General features: G+C 40.3%; 1 protein-coding gene across 31 annotated transcripts in view; it reads left to right on the plus strand.

Annotated features, from left to right (window-relative positions):
- Window positions 1-19476, plus strand: part of DOCK9 (dedicator of cytokinesis 9) — a 279512-nt gene that overhangs the window by 203870 nt on the left and 56166 nt on the right. For 19 of the 31 annotated variants that reach the window (XM_077855109.1, XM_077855120.1, XM_077855124.1 and 16 more), the window contains exons 28-35: window positions 4791-4937; window positions 5166-5249; window positions 5931-6042; window positions 9606-9784; window positions 10035-10148; window positions 11769-11889; window positions 16400-16533; window positions 18801-18915. In XM_077855109.1, coding sequence (XP_077711235.1) covers window positions 4791-4937; window positions 5166-5249; window positions 5931-6042; window positions 9606-9784; window positions 10035-10148; window positions 11769-11889; window positions 16400-16533; window positions 18801-18915 — 1006 coding nt within the window. Of the gene's footprint in view, window positions 1-4790; window positions 4938-5165; window positions 5250-5930; window positions 6043-6587; window positions 6630-9605; window positions 9785-10034; window positions 10149-11768; window positions 11890-16399; window positions 16534-18800; window positions 18916-19476 lie in introns of all 31 variants that reach the window. The other 12 variants (XM_077855103.1, XM_077855101.1, XM_077855099.1 and 9 more) reach the window with 1 other exon arrangement.

Genomic DNA, 19476 nt, shown 5'->3' on the forward strand with positions numbered 1-19476 from the left:
AAGGTGCATGCTGGTGGGCTTGCTTCTAATGCTATACTCTTGCTGAAGATGGACACGGCCACATGTGTCCACCTTCCTATCCCAGCCAGTTGAACTACACTTTGTCGCATTTGCTTATAAAGGCTGTGAATCATAGCCTCCCTTTGAACTAGTATCTAAAATAAGCAATTTCCTAGGATGCCTGAGTGGCTCAGTGGTTGAGCATCTACCTTTGGCTCAGGGCATGATCCTGGGATCCCGGGATCAAGTCCCCATATCGGTCTCCCTAAAGGGAGCCTGCTTCTCCCTCTGCCTGTGTCTCTGCCTCTGTGTGTGTGTGTGTGTGTGTGTGTGTGTGTGTGTCTCATGAATAAGTAAATAAAGTCTTATAAAAAATAAAATAAAATAAAATAATAAAATAAAACAAAATAAAATAAAATAAAATAAAATAATAAAATAAAATAGACAATTTCTTTACTACCACAGTTGGACCTGCGGAGTTTGGATTGATTACATATGACTGTGCAGATTCAAGTGTTCCATGGGTGACATGTGCTTGGAATTTACAATAAGTAGTTTTCAGGAGGAAAATATAAAACAGACCTTGTCAAGGCCTACTAAGGAGTTCCCAATTCTGAACCCCACTCTGCCTCCAGGCTCAACACATTTTAGGTGTTTCTTTTCTATCACTTATATTTAGTAGCTGTAATTTCAGCAGACTTTTTTTGAATTTCCTCTCCTCCCACATTGAATCCAGCCAAATTGCTAGCATTCCACAGGTGTATTTCATGGAAGTTGGAAAATGTGGCATAGGATAGGATGAATATATAACCTTAGGTGTTTAGCTGTCAACCATTTCCTGCCTCAATTGAGCAAGGAAAGAGTGTTCAACTGAAAAGCAGGCAAAGAATGGTATGGTTCTTGTCCTAAATAGACTGCCTACACTTCTCCTGTTTGTAACCAGTGTACACACATGATGGCAGAATGTGAATATCCATACCTCCATCCATGAGCACAGGTTTGGAGCAGTTGTTCACTATGCACAGAGCACAGAGGAGATATGCAAGTGGCATAGATGGTGTACCATCAGCCTTGAAGCTGATATAGTCCTGGGAGGAAGAAGACAGCCTGGCAGCTGGGCACAGTTAAAGAACAATGAAAGAGATGTATGTGTGAGCTCCAAAATGATAGATCAATGTGGAGGTTTGGGTGGAACTTGACCTGGAAGGATGCCACATTTAGGGAGAAAACAATGAGCATGAGGTGGGAGAAAGAGCTCATGCCCAGGGAAGGCCAGGAAAATGAAGTTTATTAGCTAATAGACTTATTTATTGTATCTCAGTGAGCCATAATATAGCTTGTAGGAAAGAGAGTTCTCTAACCCCTAAGGAGTGGAAGAACACAGTAAGAAAAAGAGAACTAAACATTTGAATGCTCCCTTGCACAAGAAGCAGTGATTTGGGTAGCAGCCGCTGTTGTGGCCCAGACAAGATGTGATGGATGTGGTGGAGCCTGTCGCTGGTGTCTACAGACTGGCTGTTAGCAGCGGGGCTCCTAGGGCCCTTCTCAGCACTGCTGAATGTTGAGATCTCTCATCAGGGAGATCCCACTCAGGCCAGGGGTCGGGTGGCAGGAGCCAAGCAGCCAGCAGGACGGCACAGAGGGGTGGGGCTCACAGCAGGGGGGGGGGCATGGGGCACAGCAGGTCCGCTGAAGGGGGCTGATCTGGTGTGGATAGGCACTAGGCAGGCAGACCCTACATTTCAGCATTGGTCGGAGGAGCAGATGGTGGTGACCACTGGGGATGCCGCAACAGCCCCAGGAGGAGATCTCACTGCAGGACATGGTCAGGAGTAGGGGTTTTGTCTGGCTGACAAGTGTCTCATGTCTCAGTGTCCCCTCCTCTGAACTAGCGCTTCTATACTCACCACCTTGCACAGCAGCCTATTATCCTAGATCATTTTCTTCCATTTCACTGTATAGTAATCCCTATAACAACGTCTAATTACTTTGGTCTTTGTCACCTTGAGATGTGTCTTACCTCGCTGTCCTGTTGCCAAATTAGGACTCCAGATAATAGCTATTTGTCACGGCAGGGAGAGCTTCATTTCATCTTCAAAAGCACTGAGTTGACCCCTAATCACTGAGCAGCTTGGCTGGCTGGTTGGTGTGTTAATTATCCACCATTCTTCACCACATTTTCTTTCTTTTTAGTAAAAACTTTTTGTTATAGAAATTTTTAAGTAAACATGAAAGAGAAAAGTTTGATGAGTCTTATGTACTGAAGCTGTCACTCATCTTTAACAGTTACTGGCATGCTGCCATTGTGACTTTATATATCCACCTTCACACTGTTTTTAGAGTATTTTAAAAGCAATCACCAAATATTTTATCATTTCATCTGCAAAAACTTGAGTGTGTCATCTTTAATGGAGAAAGCCTTTGAAAGAGGTGTAAACACTACCATTATAACATTCAACAAAGTCAGCCACATTTCTTCCTTATCATCGGACACCCCATCTGTATTCAGTTTTCTCAGTGTCTCAAAATGCCATTTTACAGTTGGCTGGTCTGAATCAGGATCTAAACATAGTCTGCACATTGCATGTGGTTGGTATATCTCTGAAGTTTCTTGGATTTTCAAACTGTTCCTTCTCCATTTGTTTGTTTTGTAATGCAGTGTATTTGTTGAAGTAGATGGGCCATTTGTCCTGCAGAATTTCCCACATTGTAACCTTGCAGTGTTATGTGGCATGGTCCTTTGTCCTCCATGGTTCCTGTAAGCTGGTAGTGATGTTGAGGCTCAATTTGACCTAGGTTTGATTTGCTTTTGGGCAAGGATACTTCATAACTGGTACAACCGCATCACATCGGGAGTCATACGGTTTTGATAATAGTGACTAATAGGTTAAGTGGTGCCCACCCCACCATCCATATAGAATTTCCCACCCACTTTTCATGATGTAAGTGGCTTCATGACTAAGCTCCATTATGAAGGCCTTAGGTATTTCTTAAGAGATCTTTTTTAAGGAGTAGCCAGCTTAGGTAGCAAGCAGTCATGCCTGGTGGTTCAAGGTGGCTGGCTTGGGGTCCAGGAAACTGGTCATCTATTAAAGATGACCCCTCAGGATATAGAGTTATTGCTTACATATATAGAACAAAATTCCTTTGGGATTTCTAATTTTACAGTTCTATTTTGAATGTAGGTAAACTTCAAATACTTATTATCTGATCCCTCCCTCACTGGATTCTTGAGTTTATAAATTTACAAAGATTGTCTTATTATTGGTTTGAGAATTGAGATTATCATAAAGCTGGCACTTCAAAATTCATAATAGGTTCTGGTGTTTAATGCATAAAATAATGCATGCTTTCATGTCAGAAATAATTAGATTTCAATTCTAGTTTTAGAAAATAGTATTTTTTTTGATATTGGGATGCTGGTTTGGCTGTTGCAAAACAGACCAAATAAGGCAAAAGGTTCAAAAGGTTTCTCTTTTGGAAAATTATAAGCCAGTAGGAAGCACTGAGAGTGGGGGAGCTTGTCCCTTGGGGTCATTCAGGACTCAAGCTCCTTCCCAGTTATCCAGCCCTGGGTGTCACCCTCAGTCGTATGGTTGAAAAGCTGGCTCACCCACTACCCCATATTCCAGGCAGTGCTAAAGAAGACTTGCAAAACAAGCAACCCCTTTTATGGACATGGCTGGGAAAGGCATAATCTTCCTCTTATAGCCTATTGGCCAGAACTCAGTCACATGGCCCTTCTCTGGCCTCAAGTTAGGCTAGGAAATAGAGTCTCTACCTGGACAGCAGTGTGTACCTGTGAAACCCAGAGGTTTCACCACTAAAAGGGAGAAGGAAATGAAGGATACTTACATTCACTTAGTACTTATTCAATCTAAGTTTCAGTTTTCTCATTTGTAAAATGGGGATGAAAATACCCCCTCTCCCCACCCTGTTGAAGCTGTTAGAATCACATGCGTGAGTGGATAAATATCATGAGGCATCTAATTCAGACCCCTTCACATTTCATGTTCCCAGTAATTTTTCTCATTTATTGGGCACCTGGGTGAGTGATTGGAAGCAAAGTGTCAAAGAGCAGAAAGAACACAGTTCTTGGCCCCATGGTGGATCTGGGTTTGAATCTTTGTTACTTGTTAGTTGTGTGACTGAAGACACATTTATCTGACCTCTGCAACTGTCTGTGAAATGGGGGTTAAAACTTTTAAGAATTTTTTTAAAAAGCACATAAAAACATGTACTGGTGCAGCGCCCGATGTGTGGAAGATCTACAGTCCATGATAGCTAATTGCTGAGAGCTGTGTGTAATTTCATCAGGAAGCGTTCCTGATGGGAAAAAAGATTATGTAAAGTTAATTTGAAGAGGAGTATTTCTAAGCAGATTCAACTGATGACATACAGTCTCTAATCTGTTTCTTTTCCATTTGAATACCTGAAGCTTAAACCTGAGCCCCTGTTTTCTAAAGAGATTTTTGAGAGGTACAAGTGTTCAAGCCACCAAAAGTATCCAGATGAGAATCTGGGAGTAGAGGCATAACTCCACATTTTTACAAGTACCTCCAAGGGGATCTTTCTCAGGCTGAAATTCAAGGTCTTAGGCCTAATGCACACCAGTTATTTGAAGTATCAAAATATCTGTATTTTGAGAGAAGAAAGAATAATTTATCTCATTTTAGATAAATAAGATTAGAGCTCTGTATTTTTTTAAAAAATGAACTCAGGGATGAGATATTTTTCCCCCCAGAGGGCTGCAACTTTAAAAATAATACACATTTGTTCTAAATTCTTAGTTATTGCGAAACCAGAGATTTCCTGCATCCTATCATCACGCAGTGGAAACGGTTGTGAATATGCTGATGCCGCACATCACTCAGAAGTTTCGAGATAACCCAGAGGCGTCCAAAAACGCAAATCACAGTCTTGCTGTGTTCATCAAGGTAAGGACCTCAGGCCGCAGAGAGTGTCAGTCAAGTGGCAAAAATGTTCATTCCAGCAATGACTAGTATATAGTAGGTGCTCAGTCCATGCCAAGGGCACATTTTTATGCTAAAGGATAAACTTAATAACAGTAAATGCTGATTTCAACCCAACTTTCAAAAAAAAACAAAACAAAACAAAACCTGGGACCTAAATACTTACCTTTCTGGCTTGTTTCTTCTCTGCAGAGATGTTTTACCTTCATGGACAGGGGCTTTGTCTTTAAGCAGATTAACAACTACATCAGCTGTTTTGCTCCTGGAGACCCGAAGGTAGTGTGTATGTTACCCACTGTTCTGTCTCGTTGATGGACATCCAGAAACCCACCCTTTCCCTGGGCTCACATCACAGTTTTCTTTCTGTCCCAGAGGCACTCTTGTCCTCTTTTTTGGAGATACTAACTAGTACTAACTAGTAATTGCATTAGTGTCTAAGGTATTAGGGATGGAGTAATTCTGAGTTTAAAATAAACATACTTACTGATTTTCTCATAAATAACTGAAAAGACTTCTCAACTGCAAAATTAAAAGTATAAAAAAGGGTTGCAAATCATAGTTTATTTAACAAGGTAATAGAAGTAACCATGTAGTCTTTCTCTGGTAGAATTATCTATCTCCTCTCTAGCCTGTCTATTTTAAAGCTCTGCCTTACTCATTTTTTTATTGTATTAAGTCTTTTTCTATAAGTCGTCTGAAATCCTTTTTGAAGCAGGAGGAGCATAAATAATAAATGTCCTAAGTCAATGGAGGACATTGTCTAATGAAATTAATGTGTTCTCAGTTTTCAAACAAATGCCTACTGCCATTCTAAAATCTATAACATAGCCCAGACCATGCAGTTTTAAGAGAGTCAAGAAGCTAACAACTGAGTATATGATTTCTAATGGGTTTTTAGCATACTGTATAAAGTATTCAGTGAGGCATTTAACACTCACTAACCATTGTTTCCTGCAGACCCTCTTTGAATACAAGTTTGAATTTCTCCGTGTGGTGTGCAATCATGAACATTATATACCTTTGAATTTACCGATGCCATTTGGAAAAGGCAGGATTCAGAGATACCAAGGTAATCTATCTTTACATACAGTAATCTGAGTCTCTTCACAAAAAGCCATTCATTTTATTTTATTTATTTATTTTAATTTATTATTATTTTTTAAAGATTTTATTTATTCATGAGAGACACAGAGAGAGAGAGAGGCAGAGACACAGGCAGAGGGAGAAGCAGGCCCCATTCAGGGAGCTCGAGGAGGGACTCCATCCCAAGTCTCCAGGATCACACCCTGGGCTGAAGGCGGCACTAAACCGCTGAGCCACCCGGGCTGCCCAAAGCCATTCATTTTTAATAAAAAAAGAGAAATGATTCAGATATGATGTTAGAATTTTCTGATTATTTTTGTTGATTAATTTTTTTTCTTGTTAACTTTCCATTTAAAAAACTATAGATAAGATGTTAATGGGAACTTACTTATCAGCAAACTTATTAGACTGTAGGTCATGTCATTGTGAGTTTTTTTCATTGAAAAATTCCTTTGCTTAAATAGAAATCCATTTTACTTACTGTAGTTTATTTTTTATTTGTTTCACTTTTCCTTTTTTCTTATGAATTAGCTTTTCTTTCACCAACTGTGGAGTCAAATGACACTCCTGTAGGTAGGTGTGGGGTGTGATGCTTGCTTTCTTGCATTTTCCTCCTTTAAAAGAAAAGGAATGCAAGTCATTGCTGAAATGCTTACATATGCTTTTCATTTAGGCACTTCCCATATAGTTGGATCTGTTTTTAAATTCATGATAAACCAGTGAATTTATTCTCACTGTAGCTAAGAGACTGCTGTAACATCCCTGGGAGGCATCTGGGTTTTGCTCCTGGGGTCACTAGGTCATGTAGGATATCTCTTTAAGAGGCAAAGCAAACAAAATGCCCTGCTTTGCTCCAAAACTGTATTATTCCACCATTTGCATAGTCCTTGTCTGTAGTGGTGGCAGTCACCTAAATCACAAGCTTTCCACATGCATTTTATGCTTGCATGTTGAGTCTTTAACTGTTCTGTATCTTAAAGTTTGAAGAGAGTAAACTCTTAGAGATTTCTTTGTCTTCAGTATGTCAGATGAATCAAATTAGTATGTCAGGTCTGTCAAGTAATACTACTGAGTTTAGTGGCTTGTATGTGCCTGCAGTTAATTAGTTAGGCTAAAAGAGAGGAAATGCAGAAGGATGCTGCCAAACTATTAATGACACCTCAAATCAATGGCCTCTGAAACTCAGAGAGAAACACACAAAAGCATTCATTCAGAGACATAAATATCTTTCCCCAAGATAGACTTGAACAGCCCTTTAAGCAGCAAGAAGGGGAGCAGGGGCCCTGGAGTTGGCATTCATGCATTCAACAAGTATTTACCTGGCACCAGGCATGCAGAGGATGCATGTGACTTTGGGAGGCAGTCATGGACAAGGATGAAAATCCCTGGCTGTTTTACCTAAGTGAAGTATGTGTGGTGTTAGTGATGAGGACTGAGGAGAGAAAACTAAAGCAAGCAGGGGGGTGGGTATGAAGTGGGCAACAGAGCATCTGCAACAGAGTGGCCAGGAAAAGCCTTACCACGAAGGTGGCTTTGAGGTGTTAGTCTAAAGAAAGCCAGGGATTGTGCATCCTGGGTTGAGGGAACAACCGGGTATTTGGCATCCTGAATCCAACCAGGCCCACCTATCTGGTCCTACTTCCCGCTGCTCCCCACACATCAGACACTCCTGCTGATTCCCTGCTCCTCAAATATGGCATGCCCACCCCTGGCACTCAGCCCCCACAGCCACCTCTCTGGGGAATCTTCTTCTTCCTCCCCAGAGAGGCACTCAGCACCTCTTACGTAGAGCCTTCCTTATCTCCTCCCAACCTCTCCCAGGACCCCGACTGCACTCCAGACCTTGTCCCACTCCCCTCACCTTGCAGTCAATGACTAGCCCACCTGTCTTTGGAGATTGTGACTCTTTCCCTTTCTTCTCTCGGGACACTAGGGATAGTCCTTTCTACCCTGTGGCTGGGCGGTGAATGTGTGCTGCTGCCTGCCTTTCCTGGGACCCCGCAGGGCCCTATTGTTTATCCCGTAGAACTGAGGGACATGAAATCCTTCAGGTTCCCAGCCGACTCATACATGCTCTTAGGAGATCGTCAGGGTGTTTGGTACCAAGAGGGGCTGCCCTAGGCAGGGGAGTGTGGGTCACCTATAGATAACGTACCTTACGACAGTGGAGTCCCATGTTTTCAGCATTCTGCATCCACTCCCTCCTCAACTCTTTCCCCCTTCTCTGCATGCACACACATGCACAGTTAGCCCATAGTTTTTTTTTCTAAGAGTTTTATGTGAATTCAAGCTGTGCACTGTCATGCGGGTAAACTGAGCTTAAAAAAACCATACAAGGGACATGATTATTCTGGAAAGATAAATACTCTTTCCCTTGCTTCTGCAAAGGACTTGGGTCAGTATTTTGGATAGGTTTAGAAGGAACTAATATGGACTCAAAGCCAAAGAAAGGGTCTATAGATTTTCCTCTAGTAATGGATCCAGTATAAGAATTCAGATCCTAGCTACAGCTTACTGAAAGGTATATTTAAGCTTTAGAGTGATGTGTAGCCGCTTGTATTCACCCTCCTTCAGTAGATTTCATGTTTCCTTCTATCTGTTCTTCAGAAGAGCTTTCAGTTTTTTATCGTTTAGCTTGCTGATGACTAACTAGTTTAGTTTGGTTCTTTGTGAATTTCAGTTTTAGTTTACATTAGTTTTTGTTAACTTGCTTTTAGAGGTGCAGAAGTATGGGGTATATTTTTTATTTTTATTTATTTTTTTATTTTTTAAAGATTTTATTTATTTATTCATGACAGACACAGAGAGAGATTGAGAGAGAGGCAGAGACACAGGCAGAGGGAGAAGCAGGCTCTATGCAGGGAGCCTGATGTGGGACTCGATCCTGGGTCTCCAGGATCACGCCCTGGGCTGAAGGCAGGTGCCAAACTGCTGAGCCACCCAGGATCCCCGAGTACATTTTTTAAAATTCTAGGTTAAATAAGTTCTTCATTCATGGATAGTAACATAAAGAGGTTATTTGCTAACTTGTTCATTTTAAACACATTGGGTTTTAATGAGAGTATATAGGCTTTCATGACCGGGAAACAGATTAATGAACTCAAGCAGTAAAAAACATTTTAATAGACCATATGTATTTATTGTTTCTTTAATGATATGTGTGTTATGTACAAATTACTTCTCTATAATGTCCATTAGACAATAACTTTATTTTTTATCTTGACTTCGATCATAAAATTTCATTTGTAATATAATATGTTTTATGTTGTAAAAATTGGTACTAAAACAATTTACTAACTTAATATTTATGTAAGATGTAGTGTCTTCTGAAATCAAAATCCAGTGTAATTATCTATGTTTACATTTAAGAGTTGAGGTGATAAGAAATAGAGCAGTATTTTAGATAATTGACCCTTTCCCCTCTGAAGCTAAATCTGATCATCTGTTGACATACAGGGTGGGCTGAATACAGAGGGTGGGTTTGGCTTTTATGTTATTCAAAGTACATGGTAGCTTCTGTAATTGAAGCAGTTTCTATCCTCATTTCAGATCTCCAGCTTGACTACTCACTAACAGACGAGTTCTGCAGAAACCACTTCTTGGTGGGACTGTTACTGAGAGAAGTGGGGACCGCCCTTCAGGAGTGTAGGGAGGTCCGGCTGATTGCCATCAGCGTGCTCAAGAACCTGCTGATAAAGCACTCTTTTGATGACAGATATGCTTCAAGGGTGAGTAGACTCCAATGGAAGGAAATATGGATTGTTAAATGTCCTTTATTTTAAGTAATATAAAGAAAGTAACCAATTAGAAAATTAGTGGTTGGTAACAGCACTAAGACTCTTCTCTGTTTACACACTAAAATCTAATAGTAGTCTTTATAGGAAGGATTCAAATGCAGGAGATGGCCAATGCCAGCTCAGTCCATCATTAAATTCTCAGAGCCATGGGATCGCTTTACGCTGTGTGCCTTTGTTTCAGAGCCATCAAGCAAGGATAGCCACTCTCTACCTGCCTCTGTTCGGTCTGCTGATTGAGAACGTCCAGCGGATCAACGTGAGGGATGTGTCACCCTTCCCTGTGAACCCTGGCAGTGTACGTAAGCATACATACCTAGACATGGCCTGCATTTGTTTCCTGTGGCTGCTGTAACCAGCAACACAGATGGAGTAGCCAAAAACAAGGGAAATTCATTCTCTCATAGTCAGGAGGCCAGAAGTCCCAAATCAGGATATCCACAGTGTTGGTTCCTTCTGGAGGCTGTGTGTGAAAAATCTGTTCTGTTCTGTGCCTTTCTTCTAATTTCTGGTGCTTGCTTGGAATCCTTGCATTTGGGCAGCCCAGGTGGCTCAGTGGTTTAACGCTGCCTTCAGCCGCGGGGTGTGATCCTGGAGACCCGGGATCGAGTCCCACGTCAAGCTCCCTGCATGGAGCCTGCTTCTCCCTCTGCCTGTGTCTGTGCCTCTCTCTCTCTCTGTGTGTGTGTCTCATGAATAAATAGAATCTTCAAAAATAAATAAATAAATAAATAAATAAATAAATAAATAAATAAATAATCCTTGCATTCTATGGCTCATGGCTACATTATAACAATTTTGGCCTCTGTCTTCACATGGTCTTCTTCCTGGTGTGTATCTGTATCTCTAATGTCCTCTCCTTTTCTTAAAAGAACACCAGTGATTGGATGCAGGTCTCCTAATCCAGGATGACTTCATTTTACTTTCCATCTTAATCACATCTACAAAGATCCTCTTTCCAACATTCTGAGGTTCTGGCTGGATATGAATTTGGGAGGAACACTATTCAACCCAGGACACACCCATTCTTTTTTATTTTGCCACAAAAACCATAATAATCCATAGTACTCTTGATTAATTGCATTTTTTACTAAGATGGGGTCAGTAAGTAAACCTTCAACTCTTAGACTGAAAATTATATTAAAACCATGCTTGGGCCATATCTTGTAAGACAAAGGGACCTTCTCTGTATATTCAACAAAAATTTATGGGGAGAGGAAGTTTAAAAAAAAAGCGTAGTTCTAACCTGTGTACTGTGAGAACTCAGCGCTAGCTCTAGTTCTGATAGTAACATGCTGCACAGTCTTGGGAAAGCCACATCTTTGCACTAAAGTTTCTCTGAATCTGCCTGCTTTTCAGATCTGAATAAGTAATTCAGAGCATAATTCTACCTCTTTGTACTTCTTTAATCCTGAGAAAATCACCAAAGTAAAATTCCTTTTATGACAGAACTTCAAAATTAACATAATTTCTTCACTGACTAAGAGTTCACATGAAGCTGCAAGCTTGCAGAACTTTACAATGCTGCTGTCGTAAGTTACTGTTGCTCACTGGAGAGGATTTCTGATGTGAGAGAAGAACCAGTGTTCCAGTTAGAAAAAGCATCACAGCAAAAAAACAATCGCAGGAAATGTTGGGCATCAGAGCTCTGGAAAGGGAACATGATAGACCTTCTGGAGCAGAAAATAGAGACTTCATAGACCAGGCCTGCTCTGCCCACAGATCTGTGCCCCATCTCATCCATCTATCATATCAGCCCCTCCATCCTGCACACCATGCTCCTGCTTCCCCCATGTTGTGCATCTGACTGGCCAGGCTCTTGTGTCCTGTGCTGGCACCTGCCCTCACATGCTGAGAACAGCTGATGACTCTTTTGAAGTCATCTTTGGTTACTTCTTCTTTCTCTCCCCTTGGACAGACTGTGAAAGAGGAATCGCTCCTGCTGCCAGCTGCAAACCCACTGGTAACGCCACAGAAGCCTGGGATCGCACTAGACAACAGCCTACACAAAGATCTCTTTGGCGCCATCTCTGGCATAGGTAAGGCTCCCTGCTCTGCTTCCCTCTGGTCTGATTCTGAGAGGGCCTTCATTGACAGGGTGGGAGCCTCTCCGACATTCACAGCAGGACCTCGGAGTCTGAGTTTCTGCTTGGAATATTCTTTTCCTGGTTTTGATATTAATGAATGAAACCCCTCAACTCTATCTTGAAATATAGACCCCCCCCAAATTCTCACGCATTGCTGATTCAGTACACCTAATCATTTGTGCTGTTTGCTTGTTATTAATGCTTAAGTTAATTTATCATTTTAAACTTTCAAATTGGAGTTTTTGGAAAGGAGTTCTTAGAAAAGGAATATCTTTGCAGGTGTGTGTGGGGGGAATGTGGGTAGAATTTATTTGTGGTGATAGTGATTTTGGTGAAATGTGATAGAATAATTACTGAGGAGATAGTGGTCTGTGGCAAGAATACAATTCTAAAATTGGTTTTCTAAAATCTTCTTTCCTAGAATATTTTTCTTTCTGACATAATGTAAGAGCAACCCCCACAGGGAAGAAAACAGATGGCATAAATCAAGATTCAAATTGAGTAGTGCTCTGTAAGAAAATGCCTGAGAAATGTACTTATTAATATTCTGACTAATGAGCACCTGTGCCAACTCTTCATAAACATGATGGTACCAAAAAAAAGTAGATATGTCTTCACAGAATTGTCACAAATATTCACGAGATTATTCTATATTTATTCCTCTTTTTTACTACATTTTGAATAAATGAAGAGCCTGCTAAGGCCAGTGCTTGGAACACCCAGTAGTAGAATTAACTCACAGGGCAGAATAAAGGGCAGTCCTCTTAGCAATTTAATTTGCAGGAATATTGTTTATTCTGAATTTATCTCCTTACCTTTTGTGTTGTTCTTGATGTCAAGATGCTGTTTCATGCAGGTGATGAAAATGAGAAGAATGTAAAATCAGAAACCCCATACTAATGCCCAAATTTATCCTACAATACCAACCTTTAATCTTACTTACACTTATGTTTACTTTTCATAGTTGTAGTTATCTCATTAGACATCATAAAGATTAAATGCGTTAATTCATGCAGAATGCTCAGAGTAGAGACTGGCACATGGTGTTTGTATGTACCTTTCTCCTGGGGCCCTCACTCCGTCTTCTTTGCCCTGCTCTGCCCACACACCTAGCCACTGTTCCTGGAGCAGGAAAGGGACTTTTGTGGGAAGATTCTTTCTGCAGGAATTCACAGCACTGGCTTTCAAGTCAGACAGAGGTGGTTTTGGATCCAGGATCCATCAATTACTAATTGCCCTGGGTAGCACATCTTTCCTCTTTACCCTCAGTGTCCACATCTCCAAAACAGAGTCATGGCAAGGAGTGGAAAGCTTGTATGACGTGCACAGTGCCTGGCATGGTGATGCTCAGTGTTAATATCTGACTGCCATTATAGCAAGCACAGTTATACATGCTTTGTGATACACTCTTAGGAGCCAATTTCATGACTCTTGGGGTCAGGAATATGTTGAAATCTTAACTCCCTGACCAATACTCTGTAGAATTCAAGACTTCGTGGAAATGATCAAACTAGAATGAGGTAATGCTTTGACTCTGACTTTATTCTCCAACCCTGCATTCACCTTGTTAGGGTGTGGGTTGCCTTGAGAACTTAAGGATGAGCCATTGGGTGTCATTACTAAGACTTGACTTGTATTAATGACCTTGAGTTTCTCTGTGTTCATGACAAAGTTATGAAAAGTATTGGAGACTGAATTAATCCCTTTTCACTCTCTTAAATTCCAAGATCTGATTCCACTTTTCATAGGAATTCACCCTCACAGACTTGTATATCCTCAGGCTTTGTTTCTATTACCTCCATCTTTAAAGACTTAAATCCTTATTCCCTTTTAGGAATGCCTTCCAGAAAAGCCCTCACCCTTGAGCTGGGTTTGCTGGTTTCCTGGTAGCTTGAGCAACTCTTCTTTTATTCACCAAGGAGTTTCCAATTCACTTGAATTCAGATGCTATCCTTCAAGAGCAGGCTTTCTCCTTAAAACTCTTTATTTTGTAGAAATCCTGTTTCCTTACATACTGGGAATTCACCTTCAGCATTGTTTTTAAATGCCTTTGGAATGTAGTACATGAAGATTTCTAGAACTGATTCATTGCCTGGATGAAAACTACCTTGAGATTATATTCGTTTTAAAAGGCACACATTCTTAGGCCTGCTCAGTGTTTTGCATTGGGCTGTCTATACAAAGAAGACGGAGCTGAACCAAACTTCTTTTCATTTTACTTACATGTTAAGACTTTTAAAAGTTATGCACTAGGCTGATACATTAAGTACAAACACACATGCATACCCACCCCATACACAATGGGAACATAGTTCTACTAAACATGTTGATTTTGATTTATTGCATTTCCATCTGTTTGCCTTAGATTAGGACTCCATTTCTGGAACTGAACCTAAAACCCTGAGAATTTAAGGTCTAATTTTACTTTAGTGAAGATTTCTTTCTCATGATCATTATGTTCTACATTAAATATGAAGTCTGGTTATATCAGGAGGACTATAATTATAATTTGGTCATAATGTATGTTTTATCTCTAAGTATAGAAAAAGGCTCATAGTTTTTTCATACCTGTTCCCCATGACAATCAATCACACAGTTTCTGTTCTGGGATGAGGCAGCCTGGGGCCAGTGGTTTACATATTCCAACCGTCATTTATATTTTCAAATTGGCTGGCCCTTCTTAATTTTAATACATTGAATCAGTTTCAGGAATGTTGGTGGTGGATAAACCTGAGTGTTAGGTAGAGGGAGGCATTAACTTAGAGGCATTTCAGGGGCACCTGGGTGCTCAGTCTGTTGAGCATCCAACTCTCGATTTCAGCTCAATTCCTGATCTCAGGGTCTTGAAATTGAGCCTCACTTTGGGCTCCATGTTCAGTGTGGGGTTTGCTTGGGATTCTTTCTCTCCTTCTGCCCCTCCCCCCTTGAGTTACACACACTCTCTCTAAATAAATAAATAGATAAAGCAAATAAATAAAACCTTAAAAAAATAAAGAAGAAGAAATGTCTCCATCTGTGGCAGCTAATTTGCATCCTTAAATCTGAAAATGGCCAGCCTGTTCTGAGGTATTGGGGAACATCTTCGGTGTGGGTGTGGGAGCCTGTGCTTACAGCTTGCTGGAGCACAGTGCCAAAAGGCTCTTCATACAGTGTGCACAGCCAGCCAGGCCTTTCAGCTGGAGGCACGCCTTTTGGTTTAGCGTGGAATGTGCAAGTTTGACAGTTGTTTTAAATTATGTGATATACTGAAGTCTTATCTAAACAGAAAGTCAAGTCAATCTATCACTTTTTAAATTTCCATAGTACCAAGATGGGGGCTGGTTTCTGCCTTCATATGCTGTTTTTTCACGGCTGTCACAAATTTTTTTTTTTTTAACATTTAAAAAAATGTTACTTATTCATGAAAGACACAGAGAGAGGCAGAGACATAGGCAGAGGGAGAAGCAGGCTTCCTGCAGGGAGCCCCATATAGGACTAAATCAGAGGACCCCAGGATCATGACCTGAGCCAAAGGCAGACGCTCAACCACTGAGCCACCAGGTGCCCTGACAAATTTTATTTCTAAGATTTCATTTCTGCTCGTAACTGTTTGTTGCAGAGATTCCCAAACATTCTCCATTCACAGCATGCTTATCATCACACTAATTTTTTTCAAGTCCCCAGGCCAGAATAAACACCCAGCAATTCTGTTTATTAGGTACTTAGAGCCACGTAATGTAATAAGTTCTTATATCTGCACAACTTAATAGGCATTTGAAAAAATACATACATACATTTAAAGAAAAATTATTATTTTTTTTAATAACCACAGCTGTTACTAATGGAATGTGTGTGCCTGTTAGGCACTGCCTAGCTTCTCAAATTTGGAATCAGATTGTCACCACCACCTTCATTTCCTGTTACACAATTGATTTTCACCCAGTACTTATTATCATAGCAGCCACCAAATACCTAGCTTCACAAAGATATGACATCATTGGAAGGAACGTAGCATGATGTAGATTGAAACTGCAGTTTTGGCAGATTCAAGCATCATCGTGTTTTTCTTGAAAATTTAAAACATCCCAAGACACCCCTGTGAGTTTCCTAGGGCACCTCAGCATACAGTGTGAATACTGTGGTTTATTGCATGGCTTCAGTTTTTTATTTGATAGCTGTAGGTAGATTTATCTTTTTTATTTTTAATGTCTTTATCTCATTCTGGAACAACGTGTGTTCCTTTACTCTGAGGAATCAAAGGTGGCTTCACATAAGTGAATTGATGGTTATGTCTGAATGCTTCAGATGATGGTCTAGTTTTTTAAACGTGAGGTAGTTGAATGATACTCTTGAGCCAACTTCCTAACAACAACAAAAATAATAATAATAGTACTAATTGTCATAGAAGCAATTTCCCATAAAGTTCAGTATTTATATTATTCTGCCTCACCAAATCATTGGTCTCGGCTTAATTTCTGTTTAGCTTCTCCATATACAACGTCAACTCCAAACATCAATAGTGTGAGAAATGCTGATTCAAGAGGATCTCTCATAAGCACAGATTCGGGGAACAGCCTTCCAGAAAGGAATACTGAGAAAAGCAATTCCCTGGATAAGGTAATTTCTTTTCATATAACTTCAGTGTTTCTTACAACTAATGGATTTAGCCCAAAGTAAACCATGCTTCATGGTCTGGTGTTCATTAAGTGTGACTTTTATTAGTTTTTTTTTTTTTTAATAATTCAGTTAATCTGGAGTTATTATCAGAGTTGTGATCAGAGGATTATCTAAGGATGGAACCCATCTCCTGAATCTCCTCCCACCCCCTCTAATTCCTGTTTCCAAGATTTCACATCAGGGCAGTGTTTATAATGGAGGACCTTGAGCAAATAGTTTTGGTAGGTTGGACAGGTAGGGAGATCAAAACGCCACTCATTTAGAATCTCCATGATCTGTATGCCAGAGAATATCATTTATACACAGTTAATCCATGCAAGGTATTTGGTCCAGAGCCAGCTCCAGAAAAATGAATTGATTATCTAGATGATTCAGGGATAAGGCTTTATTGGAAACCTGCTCACACTCATATCCCCACCACAACACATCCTCCTTGTATTTAACATATTTTCTTGAAATAATCAAGGGTCAGACTATTTGGACCTTCATGGGAATGGATAAAGCTTGAATTTAAACCTGGAACAATGATAGATTGGTTTTGCCCTAGCCACTGTTTTCCTAAGTTATTTCAGGTTATAGGCAAGCACACATACCAACAAATAGGTGAACCACTCAGGGACGTATTTCTAGTTCTCAGAAGCATGGAAAAGGACCTTCTTGTGCATCATGTTTGTAATCGTACCTGTATTTCTGTGGCTGGCAATGAAACGGTTACCCTTCAGTGCAGTTCTGTTAGAAGCGCGAGCATTTCAGAGTGGGTGTGTGTCATGATGTGTTGAATTTTTCCCTTGACTGTGACTTGCCTTCATGTGTAGAGTGAGAAGCTGCTCAGAAGGCATTCTGCTTGTGTCATACGCAGTGCTGGAGAGGAGGAAGAGAGCTGCCAGTCAGCCAGGAAAAACCGGGTCACTGTGGATTTTTCCCTTCTAACAATTCCAACTTTGCCAGAGGAAACTTTGCATGCTGCACCTTCCCTCACACTACAAGAAGTACTGGGTTCTTCTAGTGGCCCTGGCGAAGTGGGTGGGCGAAATGATGCACCTGCACCACAGTTTTGCCACTAACTGCACCTGTATTTCTTCCTATGATAAAAATACTCATGTCTGTTATTAATTAAATCTGTTTACTGTGTATTTTTTTTTCAATTGCCTCCCCAGTACCTTAAATGACAGACTATTTTTAATGGATCTTTCTGCTTTGGTATTTGGCAAAAAACCAAATTCCTGATTTCTTTTTTTTTAAAGATTTTATTTATTTGTTCATGAAAGACACAGAGAGAGGCAGAGACATAGGCAGAGGGAGAAGCAGGGAGCCCGATGCGGAACTTGATCCCAGGACCCCGGGATCACGCCCTGAGCCAAAGGCAGATGCTCAACCACTGAGCCACCCAGGCATCCCACAAATTCCTGATTTCAATTGGAAATATAACTTGGAAATTTTTTAAATCTCCTGTGTTTTTATCAGGAGATGAGAGTCTTGTTTTTTTGTTTTTCAGTGTGAACCCCTTAAACCTGAAACTTGCTCTCTAGTGGCAAAACTGCTCTTACCCTGTACGCTGTGCTTTCTGAAGTTTGCAGTGTTGAGCTAAGCTGATGAGGGGAATGATCTCATCAGTTTAGGGTCTTTGGCCAAGCTCTGCTGAGGTGTCCCTATTGCGTACCTGCCTATTGTTTCCCCCGGGGTGCCCCACAATGTCAGCTGAATGACAGGGACTCAGCCCCAGGCTTTCATGGCTGGTACACAACAGGAGTGTAGATTTTATTTGTTCTCTCAGCTACTGTTGTTCTCCTGAGGATATGGTTGGATCTGCGGTGTCTTCCGACTCATCATTTCTCTCTTTGATCCTAGCACACATACTTTTTTGCATGAGATGGTACTTGGCATTTCAGAACTAAGCTGGTATCTACAGCTATGGCTGTCCAGTTTGAAAAGTCTGTGCCTGCTGGCTCGTCTCTTAGGAAAGTATGCAGACAAGTCAGAGCTTCTGTGAACTAGCACCTGTGTGTGTATTTGGTGAAGGTGTGCCTGTAGTTTCTCAACAAATGAGTTATACCTTCCAGTTTGTGTAGTTTGACTCAATTCTAAGAATCTTTGTCTTCCAAGGGAGAAAAATGAACCTAATTTTGTTTTACCTATAACGAGGGATTTATGGATTTTTTTTAAAAAAAATCACATGTATTTCTTTTTTTTTTTTTTTTTTTTTTCAGCACCAACAAAGTGGCACTTTGGGAAATTCTGTGGTTCGTTGTGACAAACTTGACCAGTCCGAGATTAAAAGCCTGCTGATGTGTTTCCTCTACATCTTAAAAAGCATGTCTGATGGTAGGTGAAAGCGAAGATACTGTTTTTACTTTATTTCAGTGTTTGGTTTCTTTTTTAAAACTTGTAATTGCTTGAAAGATAGAAGGACTTAAAAGGCTCTTCTTCCTCATTTGAAATACATGTTAATTTACTAAGTGTAGCAGAAATAAAAGTCTTAATTTGGAAAAAGATTTTTACTAATTATTCTAGAAAGTGAGTTCTAAAATGTGCATGGGCCATTTAAAAGTTTTTTATTAAACTCAGACCTATCATCATAAATAAAGGAGACAGAAGCAGATTAACGAGGTAGCCTTTGATTTAATAATAAATAATAAAAAATATAATAATTTAATTTTCCAAACAAACTTACTGGCAACTTGCATAACTTTATTAGGCTCTTGAATTAGAATATTTAGCGTTGGGGAACCCAAGCATCTCTTCCATGTAGAGTGTATCTGACATTCCTGGCTTTAACTGGAAGTGAGATGTGACTTTTTAGTTTTCTGATGGAATTCATGGTATCCTAGTAGATTAAGTTTCTGGTGAAGGGTTTGACAACCATAATTTTTAATAGAATAAAAC

Source organism: Canis aureus, chromosome 17, assembly GCF_053574225.1.
Source record: "Canis aureus isolate CA01 chromosome 17, VMU_Caureus_v.1.0, whole genome shotgun sequence".
Classification (NCBI taxonomy): Eukaryota; Metazoa; Chordata; class Mammalia; order Carnivora; family Canidae; genus Canis; species Canis aureus.